At 36.4% G+C, this 16,696-nt stretch overlaps 1 protein-coding gene across 1 annotated transcript; it reads right to left on the bottom strand.

The window, feature by feature from the left end:
- Positions 1-12,283: 12,283 nt before the first annotated feature.
- LOC105155263 (uncharacterized) lies at positions 12,284-13,195 on the bottom strand. Its single transcript, XM_011071135.2, has one exon. The coding sequence runs from the start codon at positions 13,193-13,195 to the stop codon at positions 12,284-12,286; it is 912 nt and encodes a 303-aa protein (XP_011069437.2).
- Between the last annotated feature and the right edge of the window lie 3,501 nt (positions 13,196-16,696).

Here is a 16,696-nt window from a genome sequence, read left to right as displayed (position 1 = left end):
ATCAGAGGGAAACAAACTTGCTTTAATAAAAGTGTATAAAACAGCTAAATTTTGAACGTTCTAAGAATTCCACGAAACTTGACCCAAACATAGGTCCATTTTTTGTGTGGTAAATTTGTTAAGCGTAATAATAAGTACAAATTAGTAGAAATGGACACTAACTTGTTTTTATTAAAATCGTGCCAAACATCTAAATTTTGAACGTTTTCAGAATTTCACGAATCATTACCCAAACGTTGGTCTGGACCGATACATTTGAGTGGTAAATTTGCTAAGTGTAACAATAACTACAAATTAGTAGAAAAGCGAAACAGTTTTTAATAAAACCGTTTCAAACAGCTAAATATTGAACGTTCTCAAAATTCCATGAAAGTTGACCTCTACGTTGGTCTAGACCCATGCATTTATGTGGTAGATTTACTAGGCGTAATAATAACTACAAGTTACTATAAAAGGGAAAAAAACCAGCTTTAATTAAAGCGTACAAAACAACTAAATTTTGAACGTTATCAGAATTCAACGAAACTTGACCCAAACGTAGGTCTAGACCCATGCTTTTGTGTGGTAAATTTGCTAAGTATAATAACAACTACAAATTAGTAGAAAAGAAAAACAAACTTGGTATTAAAAAAACCGTGCCAAACAGCTAAATTTGGAACGTTCTCAGAATTCCACGAAATTTGACCCAAACGTAGGACTAGACCCATGCATTTGTTTAGGAAATTTGTAAGCGTAATGATAACTACAAATTAGTATAAACGGAAAAAACTTGCTTTAATAAAATCGTGCAAAGCAGCTAAATTTTGAACGTTGTCAGAACTCCACGAAACATGACCCAAACGTTGGTTTAGACCCATGCATTTGTGTGGTAAGTTTGCTAAGCATAATAATAACGACAAGTTAGTAGAAAAGGGAAACAAACTTGCTTTAATTAAAGCGTACAAAACAACTAAATTTTGAACGTTTTCAAAATTCCACGAAACTTGACCCATACGTTGGTCTAGACCCATGCATTTGTCTGGTAAATTTGTTAAGCGTAATAATAACTACAAGTTATTATAAAAGGAAAACAAACTTGCTTTAATAAAAACGTACAAAACAGCTAAATTTTGAACGTTCTCATAATTCAACGAAACTTGACCCAAACATAGGTCTAGACCCATTCTTTTGTGTGGTAAATTTGCTAAGCGTAATAATAATTTCAAATTAGTAGAAAAGAGAAACAAACTTGTTTTTAATAAAACTGCGCCAAATAACTAAATTTCGAAAGTTCTCAGAATTCCACGAAACTTGAGCCAAACGTTGGTCTAGACCAATGCATTTGTGTGGTAAATTTGCTGTGTGTAATAATAACTACAAATTAGTATAAAAGGAAAACAAACTTGTTTTTAATAAAACCGTGCCAAACATCTAAATTTTGAACGTTCTCAAAATTGCACGAAATTTGACCCAAACGTTGGTTTAGACCCACTATTTGTGTCCTAAATTTGCTAAGCGTAATAATAACTACAAATTAGTATAAAATATAAACAAACTTGCTTAAATAAAATCGTGCCAAACAGTTAAATTTTGAACATTCTCAAAATTCCAGGAAACTTGACCCAGAGGTTGGTTTAGACCCATGCATTTGTGTGGTATATTTGCTAAGTGTAATAATAAATACAAGATACTATAAGAGGGAAACAAACTTGCTTTAATAAAAGCGTATAAAACAGCTAAATTTTGATCGTTCTCAGAATTCCACGAAACTTGACCCAAACGTAGGTCCATTTTTTGTGTGGTAAATTTGCTAAGCGTAATAATAACTACAAATTAGTAGAAATGGAAACTAACTTGTTTTTATTAAAATCGTGCCAAACATCAAAATTTTGAACGTTTTCAGAATTCCATGAAACATTACCCAAACGTTGGTCTGGACCGATACATTTGTGGGGTAAATTTGCTAAGTGTAACAATAACTACAAATTAGTAGAAAAGCGAAACAGACCTGTTTTTAATAAAACCGTGCCAAACAGCTAAATTTTGAACATTCTCAAAATTCCACGAAACATTACCCAAACGTTGGTCTGGACCCATGCATTTGTGTGGTAAATTTACTAGGCGTAATAATAACTACAAGTTACTATAAAAGGGAAACAAACTTCCTTTAATTAAAGCGTACAAAACAACTAAATTTTGAACGTTATCAGAATTCAACGAAACTTGACCCAAACGTAGGTCTAGACCCATTTTTTTGTGTGGTAAATTTGCTAAGTGTAATAACAACTACAAATTAGTAGAAAATGAAAACAAACTTGATTTTAAAAAAATCGTGCCAAACAGCCAAATTTTGAACGTTCTCAGAATTCTGCGAAACTTGACCCAAACGTAGGACTAGACCCATGCATCTGTTTAGGAAATTTGTAAGCGTAATGATAACTACAAATTAGTATAAACGGAAAACAAACTTGCATTAATAAAACCGTGCAAAGCAGCTAAATTTTGAACGTTCTCAGAACTCCACGAAACATGACCCGAACGTTGGTTTAGACCCATGCATTTGTGTGGTAAGTTTGCTAAGCGTAATAATAACTACAAGTTAGTAGAAAAGGGAAACAAACTTATTCTAACAGAACCGTGCCAAATAGCTAAATTTGAACGTTCTCAAAATTTCACGAAACTTGACCTGACCCCTACGTTGGTCTATACCCATGCATTTGTGTGGTAAATTTTCTAGGCGTAATAATAACTACAAGTTACTATAAAAGGGAAACAAACTTGCTTTAATTAAAGCGTACAAAACAACTAAATTTTGAACGTTATCAGAATTCAACGAAACATAACCCAAATGTAGGTCTAGACCCATTCTTTTGTGTGGTAAATTTGCTAAGTGTAATAACGACTACAAAATAGTAGAAAAGGAAAATAAACTTGGTTTCAATAAAACCGTGCCAAACAGCTAAATTTTGAACATTCTCATAATTCCATGAAATTTGACCCAAACGTAGGACTAAACCCATGCATTTGTTTAGGAAATTTGTAAGTGTAATGATAGCTACAAATTAGTATAAACGGAAAACAAACTTGCTTTAATAAAACCGTGCAAAGCAGCTAAATTTTGAACGTTCTTAGAACTCCACGAAACTTGACCCAAACGTTGGTTTAGACCCATGCATTTGTGTGGTAAGTTTGTTAAGCGTAATAATAACTACAAGGTAGTAGAAAAGGGAAACAAACTTGTTTTAATAAAACCGTGCCAAACAGCTAATATTGAACGTTCTCAAAATTCCACGAAACTTGACCGATACGTTTGTCTTGACCCTTGCATTTGTGTCATAAAATTTACTAAGCGTAATAATAACTACAAGTTAGTTGAAAAGGGAAACTAACATGTTCTAATAAATCCGTGCCAAACAGCTAAATTTTGAACGTTCTCAAAATTCCACGAAACTTGACCCATACATTGGTCTAGAGACCCATGCATTTGTGTGGTAAATTTGCTAGTAATAATAACTACAAGTTAGTAGAAAAGGGAAACAAACTTGTTCTAATAAAACCGTGTCAAACAACTAAATTTTGAACGTTTTCAAAATTCCACGAAATTTAACCCAAACGTTGATTTAGACCTATGATTTGTGTCGTAAGTTTGCTAAGCGTAATAAAACTACATATTAGTATAAAAAGAAAACAAACTTGCTTTAATAAAATCGTGTCAAACAACTAAATTTTGAACGTTTTCTCCGAATTCCACGAAACTTGACCCAAACGTTGGTTTAGACCCATGCATTTGTGTGGTATATTTGCTAAGCGTAATAATAAATACAAGCTACTATCAGAGGGAAACAAACTTGCTTTAATAAAAACGTATAAAACAGCTAAATTTTGAACGTTCTAAGAATTCCACGAAACTTGACCCAAACATAGGTCCATTTTTTGTGTGGTAAATTTGTTAAGCGTAATAATAAGTACAAATTAGTAGAAATGGACACTAACTTGTTTTTATTAAAATCGTGCCAAACATCTAAATTATGAACGTTTACAGAATTTCACGAATCATTACCCAAACGTTGGTCTGGACCGATACATTTGAGTGGTAAATTTGCTAAGTGTAACAATAACTACAAATTAGTAGAAAAGCGAAACAGACTTGTTTTTAATAAAACCGTTTCAAACAGCTAAATATTGAACGTTCTCAAAATTCCACGAAAGTTGACCTCTACGTTGGTCTAGACCCATGCATTTATGTGGTAAATTTACTAGGCGTAATAATAACTACAAGTTACTATAAAAGGGAAAAAAACCTGCTTTAATTAAAGCGTACAAAACAACTAAATTTTGAACGTTATCAGAATTCAACGAAACTTGACCCAAACGTAGGTCTAGACCCATTCTTTTGTGTGGTAAATTTGCTAAGTATAATAACAACTACAAATTAGTAGAAAAGAAAAACAAACTTGGTATTAAAAAAACCGTGCCAAACAGCTAAATTTGGAACGTTCTCAGAATTCCACGAAATTTGACCCAAACGTAGGACTAGACCCATGCATTTGTTTAGGAAATTTGTAAGCGTAATGATAACTACAAATTAGTATAAACGGAAAAAACTTGCTTTAATAAAATCGTGCAAATCAGCTAAATTTTGAACGTTCTCAGAACTCCACGAAACATGACCCAAACGTTGGTTTAGACCCATGCATTTGTGTGGTAAGTTTGCTAAGCATAATAATAACGACAAGTTAGTAGAAAAGGGAAACAAACTTGCTTTAATTAAAGCGTACAAAACAACTAAATTTTGAACGTTCTCAAAATTTCACGATACTTGACCCATACGTTGGTCTAGACCCATGCATTTGTGTGGTAAATTTTTTAAGCGTAATAATATCTACAAGTTATTATAAAAGGAAAACAAACTTGCTTTAATAAAAACGTACAAAACAGCTAAATTTTGAACGTTCTCATAATTCAACGAAACTTGACCCAAACGTAGGTCTAGACCCATTCTTTTGTGTGGTAAATTTTCTAAGCGTAATAATAATTACAAATTAGTAGAAAAGAGAAACAAACTTGTTTTTAATAAAACTGCGCCAAATAACTCAATTTCGAAAGTTCTCAGAATTCCACGAAACTTGAGCCAAACGTTGGTCTAGATCAATGCATTTGTGTGGTAAATTTGCTATGTGTAATAATAACTACAAATTAGTATAAAAGGGAAACAAACTTGTTTTTAATAAAACCGTGCAAAACAGCTAAATTTTGAACGTTCTCAAAATTCCACGAAATTTGACCTAAACGTTGGTTTAGACCCATGATTTGTGTCCTAAGTTTGCTAAGCACAATAATAACTACAAATTAGTATAAAAAGTAAACAAACTGACTTAAATAAAATCGTGCGAAACAGTTAAATTTTGAACGTTCTCAAAATTCCACAAAACTTGACCCAAAGGTTGGTTTAGACCCATGCATTTGTGTGGTATATTTGCTAAGTGTAATAATAAATACAAGATACTATAAGAGGGAAACAAACTTGCTTTAATAAAAGCGTATCAAACAGATAAATTTTGATCGTTCTCAGAATTCCACGAAACTTGACCCAAATGTAGGTTCATTTTTTGTGTGGTAAATTTGCTAAACGTAATAATAACTACAAATTAGTAGAAATGGAATCTAACTTGTTTTTATTAAAACTGTGCCAAACATCAAAATTTTGAATGTTTTCAGAATTCCACGAAACCTTACCCAAACGTTGGTCTGGACCGATACATTTGTGTGGTAAATTTGCTAAGTGTAACAATAACTACAAATTAGTAGAAAAGCGAAACAGAGCTGTTTTCAATAAATCCGTGTCAAACAGCTAAATTTTGAACATTCTCAAAATTCCATGAAACTTGACCCCTACGTTGGTCTAGACCCATGCATTTGTGTGGTAAATTTACTAGGCGTAATAATAACTACAAGTTAATATAAAAGGGAAACAAACTTACTTTAATTAAAGCGTACAAAACAACTAAATTTTGAACGTTATCAAAATTCAACGAAACTTGACCCAAACGTAGGTCTAGACCCATTCTTTTGTGTGGTAAATTTGCTAAGTGTAATAACAACTACAAATTAGTAGAAAATGAAAACAAACTTGGTTTTAAAAAAATCATGCCAAAAAGCTAAATTTTGAACGTTCTCAAAATTCTGCGAAACTTGACCCAAACGTAGGACTAGACCCATGCATCTGTTTAGGAAATTTGTAAGCGTAATGATAACTACAAATTAGTATAAACGGAAAACAAACTTGCTTTAATAAAATCGTGCAAAGCAGCTAAATTTTGAACGTTCTCAGAAGTCCACGAACATGACCCAAACGTTGGTTTAGACCCATGCATTTGTGTGGTAAGTTTGCTAAGCGTAATAATAACTACAAGTTAGTAGAAAAGGGAAACAAACTTGTTTTAACAGAACCGTGCCAAATAGCTAACTTTTGAACATTCTGAAAATTCTACGAAACTTGACCCATACGTTGGTCAAGACCAATGCATTTGTGTGGTAAATTTGCTAAGCATAATAATAACGACAAGTTAGTTGAAAAGGGAAACAAACTTGTTCTAACAAAACCGTTCCAAACAGCTAAATTTTGAACGTTCTCAAAATTCCACGAAACTTGACCCATACGTTGGTCTAGACCCATGCATTTGTGTGGTAAATTTGTTAAGCGTAATAATAACTACAAGTTATTATAAAAGGAAAACAAACTTGCTTTAATAAAAACGTACAAAACAGCTAAATTTTGAACGTTCTCATAATTCAACGAAACTTGACCCAAACGTAGGTCTAGACCCATTCTTTTGTGTGGTAAATTTGCTAAGCGTAATAATAATTACAAATTAGTAGAAAAGAGAAACAAACTTGTTTTTAATAAAACTGCGCCAAATAACTCAATTTCGAAAGTTCTCAGAATTCCACGAAACTTGAGCCAAACGTTGGTCTAGACCAATGCATTTGTGTGGTAAATTTGCTATGTGTAATAATAACTATAAATTAGTATAAAAGGGAAACAAACTTATTTTTAATAAAACCGTGCCAAACAGCTAAATTTTGAACGTTCTCAAAATTCCACGAAATTTGACCCAAACGTTGGTTTAGACCCATGATTTGTGTCCTAAGTTTGCTAAGCGCAATAATAACTACAAATTAGTATAAAAAGTAAACAAACTTGCTTAAATAAAATCGTGCCAAACAGTTAAATTTTGAACGTTCTCAAAATTCCACAAAACTTGACCCAAAGGTTGGTTTAGACCCATGCATTTGTGTTGTATATTTGCTAAGTGTAATAATAAATACAAGATACTATAAGAGGGAAACAAACTTGCTTTAATAAAAGCGTATAAAACAGCTAAATTTTGATCGTTCTCAGAATTCCACGAAACTTGACCCAAACGTAGGTCCATTTTTTGTGTGGTAAATTTGCTAAGCGTAATAATAACTACAAATTAGTAGAAATGGAAACTAACTTGTTTTTATTAAAATCGTGCCACCATCAAAATTTTGAACGTTTTCAGAATTCCACGAAACCTTACCCAAACGTTGGTTTGGACCGATACATTTGTGTGGTAAATTTGCTAAGTGTAACAATAACTACAAATTAGTAGAAAAGCGAAACAGAGCTGTTTTTAATAAAACCGTGTCAAACAGCTAAATTTTGAACATTCTCAAAATTCCACGAAACTTGACACCTACGTTGGTCTAGACCCATGCATTTGTGTGGTAAATTTTCTATGCGTAATAATAACAACAAGTTACTATAAAAGGGAAACAAACTTGCTTTAATTAAAGCGTACAAATTAACTAAATTTTGAACGTTATCAGAATTCAACGAAACTTGACCCAAACGTAGGTCTAGACCCATTCTTTTGTGTGGTAAATTTGCTAAGTTTAATAACAACTACAAATTAGTAGAAAATGAAAACAAACTTGGTTTTAAAAAAATCATGCCAAACAGCTAAATTTTGAACGTTCTCAGAATTCTGCGAAACTTGACCCAAACGTAGGACTAGACCCATACATCTGTTTAGGAAATTTGTAAGCGTAATGATAACTACAAATTTGTATAAACGGAAAACAAACTTGCTTTAATAAAATCGTGCAAAGCAGCTAAATTTTGAACGTTCTCAGAAGTCCACGAAACTTGACCCAAACGTTGGTTTAGACCCATGTATTTGTGTTGTAAGTTTGCTAAGCGTAATAATAACTACAAGTTAGTAGAAAAGGGAAACAAACTTATTCTAACAGAACCGTGCCAAATAGCTAAATTTTGAACGTTTTCAAAATTCCACAAAACTTGACCCATAAGTTGGTCAAGACCCATGGATTTGTGTGGTAAATTTGCCAAACGTAATAATAATGATAAATTAGTAGAAAAGGGAAACAAACTTGTTCTAATAAAACCGTGCCAAACAGCTAAATTTTGAACATTCTCAAAATTCCACGAAACTTGTTTTTTTTTTTTTTTGGATAAATGTAAATTTCATAAATAAACACTAATAATACAGTACAACATGTGATCATCAAATGTTTTCTTCCTCAACCCAAGGAATGCGCCATAATCTATACAATGCTCGTGTACTGACTGATGAAGCTAAATTACTGCTAATTATGCTCTGCCTGATATCATCAGTGATCAGGATACTCAGTGTCGCCGGTGTCCTCTCAGTATGTTCAAATTTCCTCAAGTTCCTCTCCCTCCATATGTGGTAGACACACGCTGCAAGTAGCGTACGGTAAGCAATAATAACAATGTATTTTCCTCTCCATTTTCTCCTCGCCACTGAATATCTGTAGCCCAATCCCTGTTGGGCCAGTGAAATCTAATCTGTCTGCGTATCTCAATAATGCATTGACGACTAAATCTGCATCGGAAAAATAAGTGTGAATGGGTTTCCGTAGCTCCCTCATCACAAAAGATGCATGCTGCTAGGTGAGAAAGCCAGGGTTTATCCGTGGTGGGTAGTTTGCCAAGGATTGCGAGCCATAATATGAACGAATGCCGAGGGATCTTCAAAGAGCCCGATAGTAGTGAATACCAACCTACTTTTGGCTCAGGGGGGTCAAATAATCGGTAGAGGGCCTGAGTAGTAGGTTGCCCTCCATCAAATTTCCATACAACCCGATCCTCACCTCCAAAGATATCGGCAGATTATGTGTGATCTCCAAGCATTCAAAGTCCGTGATGGAAGGCCAATTCCACACTTCTGTTGAAATCACCAAACTGAGTTTTGCTGAAACTTCAAGACCAAGATGGTGTGGTCCTCGAGGGAATCGCTCGATAAGTGGGCCTAAGTGATGCCACGGATCCTGCCAAACATAAAAACTCCCTCCAGTGCCTATCTGGTAGTCCACTATAGATCGAAGAAAAGGACGAAGTCTGAGTATTTTCCGCCATCCCCAAGATCCACCTTGTTCTCGGACCATCCAAATCGATGTGTCCCTTAACCGGCCCTGGTAAAGCCACATAACCCAGATGGATGTCCTGTCACACCGGATGACATCACATAATTTTTTGCTCATTAATGCGCGATTCAAGGTAGAAATGTCCTTGAATCTAAGTCCTCCTTCATCCGCCGGTCGACACACATCTTTCCAGGCTACCTTGGCGTAGCCACTAGATATCGTACCCTTCCATAGGAAAGTCCTCAGTCTTTTCTCAATTTCGTTGAAAACTTTCTTAGGTAATATGAACGCAGATGCCCAATATAAGCTCAATGTCGAAAGCACAGATTTGATGATTTGTACCCGGCCCGCATAAGATAGTGAAATCCCTTCCCATCTAGTGATACATGCATCAATTTTTGAAATAAGTGGTTGACAGTCAGGGATAGACAGTCTAGAAGAGATTAAGGGAAGACCCAAATACTTCATTGGAAGGTGCCCCTCTTGGAATTCCAAAATCTCCAACATCTGGTCCTTTACTTCTTGAGCCGAATAGGATATAATTAAGTGGATTTTTTGAACGTTAAGCCGAAGACCCGAAAACTCCAAAAATCGATCCAATCCTTCCTTGGAAACTCTGATGGAATCACAGTCAGCTCTGCCGAATAGGAGAAGGTCGTCTGCAAATCCCAATTGGAAGACCTTGGAATTTTCACACTTCCAGTGGTAGGTGAATCGCATGTCCTGCTCAATTTGTTGCAGGAATCCAAGATGTAAAGCTTCCATAATAAGAACAAACAAATAAGAAGATAGGGGGTCTCCCTTTCGTAGTCCTCTCGCTCCCGTAAAGAATCCATGAGGTTTTCCATTGAGCCCGATCGAGAAAGATGTTGTCGAGACACACTCCTCGATCCACCTAGTGAACATAGGTGGGAATCCGAATAACTGCAGCACTATTATTAGGAAGTCCCACTCCACCGTGCTATAAGCCTTCCTGATATCCACTTTAAGCGCGCATCTAGGGGGTAGGCGCATCTGGTTATAATCCGAGAATAGTTCCTGGGCTAACATAAAGTTGTCCCCAATGCTTCTTCCCAGAATAAAAGCTGTCTGACAGGGGCTAATAATCTTGTCCAGCAGTACACTAATTCTTTGGACAAGTAGTTTCGCAATGATCTTGTATAAAACATTGTACCAAGAGATCGGTCTAAAATCATATAGGAGTGCGTACCTTTGGGATCAGAGCCAAAATTGTGGAGTTGATTTGCTTTAAAAGTTTTCCAATAGAAAAGAAATCCAAAACCGCTCTCGTAACTTCTTTCCCCACCACAGGCCAAGCAGCCTTGAAAAACCCAAATGAGTACCCATCTGGTCCCGACAGCTTGTCTTCTGCGATATCAAACACTCCTTGTTTCACATCATCCGGCGTGAATGGAAGGGTTAACTGGCTAGCTTCCTCATCAGTAATATAGTGCCTTGCCCATGGTCTAAGGTAACATATATCCACTATCGACCGTCATCTGATACCTCCTAGGAGAGTCTGATAGTATGAGACAAACTCAAGAATGATCTCCCCTTGGTCTGTGTGAGTGGTACCATTCTCATCGTTGATTTGCAAGATCCTCCTCATAACTCTTCTCTGAGCGATCTTGCGAAAGAAAACTCGAGAGCATTGATCTCCATCTTTCATCCACTGCATCCTGGCTCTCTGTTGTAGCATACTTTGTTCGAGCTTTGCAGCTTTTGCATATACAATCCGACAATAGTGTTCCAAGCATAAGTAGAATTCATTTCGTTTGTCTGAGCTCAGCAATAGTTGTGCCTCTTCTAGAAATCCCTTGGCTAATTGAACATTCAATGTCAAGTCTCCCTTTTTTCTCCTCTGTAATCGAAAAACCTGTTTGAGGGCCTTCAATTTACGTGTCACCGCATACATAGGTACGCCAACCACCTCATGTTGCCATATATTCTGCACATTGGGGATAAACTCAGGAGATAGTGCTAGGAAGTTATCAAATTGAAACATACCTCCACTGTGTTGTTGTACATCCCCATTTAAAACTAACGGTGAATGGTCAGATGTCCGTGGTGGAAGGCTATGATAAGACGAGGTAGGAAATCTCGCTAAGCATCGATTGTGAATAAGAATTCGATCCAATCGCTTCCATAAACTCCGTGTGGTCGTACTGCAATTATGTCATGTATACCATTCACCTTGCATAGGTAATGGTATTAATCCAGCCTCTTGGATACCAACATTAAATTCTTCCATTGCAACCCTTATGTCACCAGAAATGCCACACACCTCATCCATATCGCATACTGCATTGAAGTCCCCTCCCACCAGCTACGGGATGTCTGAGCACTGCTGTGCCAGTGTCCCCAATGCAGTCCAAAGAGCTCGCCTGTCTACCACCTCAAAAGCACCATAGACAACAGTGATAAAGAAAGGTTCATTGACAGTTCTACTAGTGACTTGACAGTGCAGAAACTGTTCTCCCATGTCAAGAATATGAACATCAACAAAATTCTCATCCCAAACCAACCAAATATGGTTTCCAATAGGATTGTATTCAACATACCATTTCCATTTTGGTAGTAGAAATGATTGAATATGCATAATGTTATTTAATCGAACTCGAGTTTCAAGAATGCCCAAGAAATGTAACCTGTATTCTAAGACAAGGTCCTTAATAGCAAGCTCATGGTCTCGTTTATTCAGCCCACAGATATTCCACATAGCAATATTCAACATGGGTCGCCAGATACGAGGCTGCATATGTTAGGACCCCTAGTAGACTTATCTGCTTCATCAATATAACTCAAAGCATCAAAGGAATAATAAATAACTATGGTTTTACCTCTATGATCTTGTTTGGACGTTTTTCGTTTAGCATGCATGTAAATTCTGCACTTCCACTGCCTCACATTCTGGGTTCGGAGTCTTACGTTCTTTATCAGTTAGTGGAGGTGGTGGCACAATAGGTTTTGGCACATACACAGCAACCGGTGGTTTCATCTGTTTGTGAGGTTTGTTCAATGTACACTCCTTATCCATGTGTCCTAGGGTCATACAGGTTGTGCATTTCAAGGGAAGCCATTCATATTCCACATCTATTCTGCAAGGTGTCTCTCCTCCATTTTCATCCGGTGTCATGATAATAATTTGTTTAGCCATCTTCTGGGTAACATCAATCATCACACATATACGAGCAAAATCCAGTCTCGTACATGCTCTAGTGATCGCGTCTGGGTAAAGTGGTTTGCCCACTCCACTTGCAACAGTCCTCAAACCTTCCGTCGTCCAGAATTCCATCGGCAGGTGTCTTAATTTGATCCATACAAGTACTTGTATATGCTTTAATTTTCTCATAGCCATGCCCGGTTCCCACTTTTGACGTACAATCGGCTGCCCTTGATACAACCACGGACCCCCTTCAATTATTTCCTCCATATCTATAACAGTTTTGAACTGAAAGAAGAAGAAGCCATTCGATGTCGCTGTTACCTCACGAAGTGTTGGCCAGATGGAGTGAGTAAATTCCTTTAAATGGTGATAGTATGGTCGTTTTTCCAAAAAATAACCAACTGCTGTAGTTTTCCAATGTTGAGATCCATTACGTATCGTGTCCAATGATGGACGAACAATTATCTCCCCGTTTTGTACTGTAGGCGCCACATATGAGAGTGTCTTGCGTGTAGAATTATTGAAATCCCGAGCTATTTTGTCATCTATATTCGAATCCGAGCATGCATGTAGTGGGATATTTCCAATAAATAATCCCGTAGGTGCTCGAGCCATTTTTTAAGTCAACGGTTGCTCACGTGTCATATCATCACTTGCGTTTCTGGACAAATCAGCAGATGACGTCATGCTGATGTCAGCATCAAGGGGATTGCTGATGTCAGCATATGAGTTATGCTTCATGAGTGCCACATCACCCGCCTTGTCGTGTACCACATCAGAAATGACTAACGAATCAAACCCTTCCACCTCAGCATTCACTACAGTCACCAAGTCATCGTTGTCCACATCAGCAACAGACGCCGGCTGATTGATATCCGCGGGAAAAACTCCTGCAGCAGTGTTTTTCGCTGGATTGTTAGTAGACAACATTTTTAACGATTGGCAACCAGATTCCGTCGTCCTCTTTCGCGTTTCCGGCCTCTGAATATTGCGAATAGCTTTTCGCAGCACTTTGACCAGTGGTGGTTCGTTGTTGGGGTTTAGATCTGGAAAACGCCGGCGAGACGTTTACCCTCCTACCCGTGCATCCCATCGTTGTTTCAAGTCCAGCAACGCCTCTTTTGATTTCTCATCTCCGTCATCGACAACTGCTGTTGCTAATTGTAGGAATTCAGCCATTGGGAATTCTTTTCCTTCGCATCCGCCATGGGAGGTATTCAATGGAGCTTCGCGAAACCCTAAATTCTGGCGGCGCATCGGATCTCTTTCATCTTCAACAAAGTTTGAGTTTTGAGACATAGGAATGTCATTTCCACTCCTTGGGACCAATTCACATTCGTCTGCCATGGCCAGATCCTCAAGAATCGCTTCATCTTCCTCGGCCGCATTATTTGCAGAAAACCCTAATATTTGTGGCGCTGTAATAACTGTCGTTTCAGGTCATCCCAAACCTCTGTAACATCTGGTTCATCATCTCCGTTCATCAGCTCGCTGTTCATTACAGGAGACGTTTCAACTTCTATTGTTGTCTTTTCGGATTCTGCCAAAAAATTCCGCTGCCCATCGCGAAACAGCGGCTGGTCGGTCTGAAAATCATCATGGCCATCCTCATCATCACATCCTTCCTTCTCGTCGGCGTTCTCGTCGCCGGTCGGTTCTCCTCCATCATCACCGGTCAATATTTTTGTGGCTAGGGTTTTAGTGTGTGAAGGTGAATGTGTGCTAGTGTGTGAGAGAGAAAAGAGAGAGAATTGAGAGTCCATTTTTTTTTTACCCATGCGTTGGTCTAGACCCATGCATTTGTGTGGTAAATTTGCTAAGCGTAATAATAACTACAAGTTATTATAAAAGGAAAACAAACTTGGTTTAATAAAAACATACGAAACAACTAAATTTTGAACGTTTTCATAATTCAGCAAAACTTGACCCAAACGTAGGTCTAGACCCATTCTTTTGTGTGGTAAATTTGCTAAGCTTAATAATAATTACAAATTAGTAGAAAAGGGAAACAAACTTGATTTAATAAAACCGTGCCAAACATCTAAAGTTCGAACGTTCTCAGAATTCCACGAAACTTGACCCAAACGTAGGACTAGACCCATGCATTTGTTTAGGAAATTTGTAAGCGTAATGATAACTATAAATTAGTATAAACGGAAAACAAACTTGCTTTAATAAAACCGTGCAAAACAGCTAAATTTTGAACGTTCTCAGAATTCCACGAAATTTGACCCAAATGTTGGTTTAGACACATGCATTTGTGTGGTAAGTTTGCAACCGTAATAATAACAACAAGTTAGAAGAAAAGGGAAACAAACTAGTTTTAATAAAACCATGCCAAATAGCTAAATTTTGAACATTCTCAAAATTCCAGGAAACTTGACCGATACGTTGGTCTAGACCCATGCATTTGTGTGGTAAATTTGCTAAGCGTAATAATAACTACAAGTTAGTTGAAAAGGGAAACAAATTTGTTCTAATAAACCGTGTCAAACAGTTAAATTTTGAACGTTCTCAAAATTCCACGAAACTTGACCCATACATTGGTCTAGACCCATGCATTTGTGTGGTAAATTTGCTAAGCGTAATAATAACAACAAGGTATTATAAAAGGAAAACAAACTTGCTTTAATAAAAGCGTACAAAACAGCTAAATTTTGAATGTTCTCAGAATTCAACGAAACTTCACCCAAACGTAGGTCTAGACCCATTCTTTTGTGTGGTAAATTTGCTAAGCGTAATAATAATTACAAATTAGTAGAAAAGGGAAACAAACTTGTTTTTAATAAAATCGTGCCAAGCAACTAAATTTTGAATGTTCTCAGAATTCCACGAAATTGGAGCCAAACGTTGGTCTAGACCTATGCATTTGTGTGGTAAATTTGTTAAGGGTAATAATAACTACAAATTAGTTGAAAAGGGAAACAAACTTGTTTATAATAAAACCATGCCAAACAGTTAAATTTTTAACGTTCTCAGATTCCATGAAACCTGACCGAAGCGTAGGTCTAGACCCATGCATTTGTATGGTAAATTTGCGAAGCGTAATAATAACTAAAAGTTAGTATAAATGGGAAACGAACTTGATTTAATAAAACTGTGCCAAACAGCTATATTTTGAATGTTCTGAGAATGCCACGAAACTTGACCCAAACATTGGACTAGACCCATGCATTTCTGTGGGAAATTTGCTAAGCGTAATAATAACTACAAGTTAGTATAAATGGAAAACAAAATTGCTTTATCAAAACCGTGCAAAACAGCTAAATTTTGAATGTTATCAGAATTCCACGAAATTTAACTCAACGGTGGTTTAGATCCATGCATTTGTGTGGTAAGTTTGTTAAGCGTAATAATAACTAAAAGTTAATATAAAAGGGAAACAAACGTGATTTAATAAAACCGTGCCGAACAGCTAAAGTTTGAACATTTTCAGAATTCCACTGAGTTTGACCCAATCGTTGGTTTAGACCCATGCTTCTTTGTGGTAAATTTGTTAAGAGCAATAATAACAACAAATTAGTATAAAACGGAAACAAACTTGCTTTAATAATACCGTGCCAAATAGCTAAATTTTCAACGTTCTCAGAATTTCACGAAACTTGACCCATTTGTGTGGTAATTTGCTAAGTGTAAAAACAACTACAAGTTAGTAGAAAAGGGAAACAAACTTATTTTAATAAAACCGTGACAAACAGCTAAATTTTGAACGTTCTCAAAATTCCATGAAACTTGATCCATACGTTACTCTAGACCCATGCATTTGTATGGTAAATTTACTAAGCGTAATAATAACTAAAAGTTAGTATAAATGGGAAACGAACTTGATTTAATAAAACTGTGCCAAACAGCTATATTTTGAATGTTCTGAGAATGCCACAAAACTTGACCCAAACATTGGACTAGACCCATGCATTTCTGTGGGAAATTTGCTAAAAATAATAATAACTACAAATTAGTAGAAAAGGGAAACAAACTTATTTTTAATAAAATCTTGCCAAACAGCTAAATTTTGAACGTTCTTAAAATTCCACGAAACTTGACCCAAACGTTGGTCTAGACCCATGCATTTGTGTGGTAAATTTGGCAAGTGTAATAATAACTACAAATTAGTGC

Source organism: Sesamum indicum, linkage group LG12 (genome assembly GCF_026168435.1).
Source record: "Sesamum indicum cultivar Baizhima isolate 11 linkage group LG12, ASM2616843v1, whole genome shotgun sequence".
NCBI lineage: Eukaryota > Viridiplantae > Streptophyta > Magnoliopsida > Lamiales > Pedaliaceae > Sesamum > Sesamum indicum.
This window is presented reverse-complemented; position numbering and strand designations above follow the sequence as displayed.

Bases quoted from the DNA above. Each gene is read 5' to 3' on its own strand.
- LOC105155263 (XM_011071135.2), bottom strand. From the start codon at position 13,195: ATGGCTCGAGCACCTACGGGATTATTTATTGGAAATATCCCACTACAT.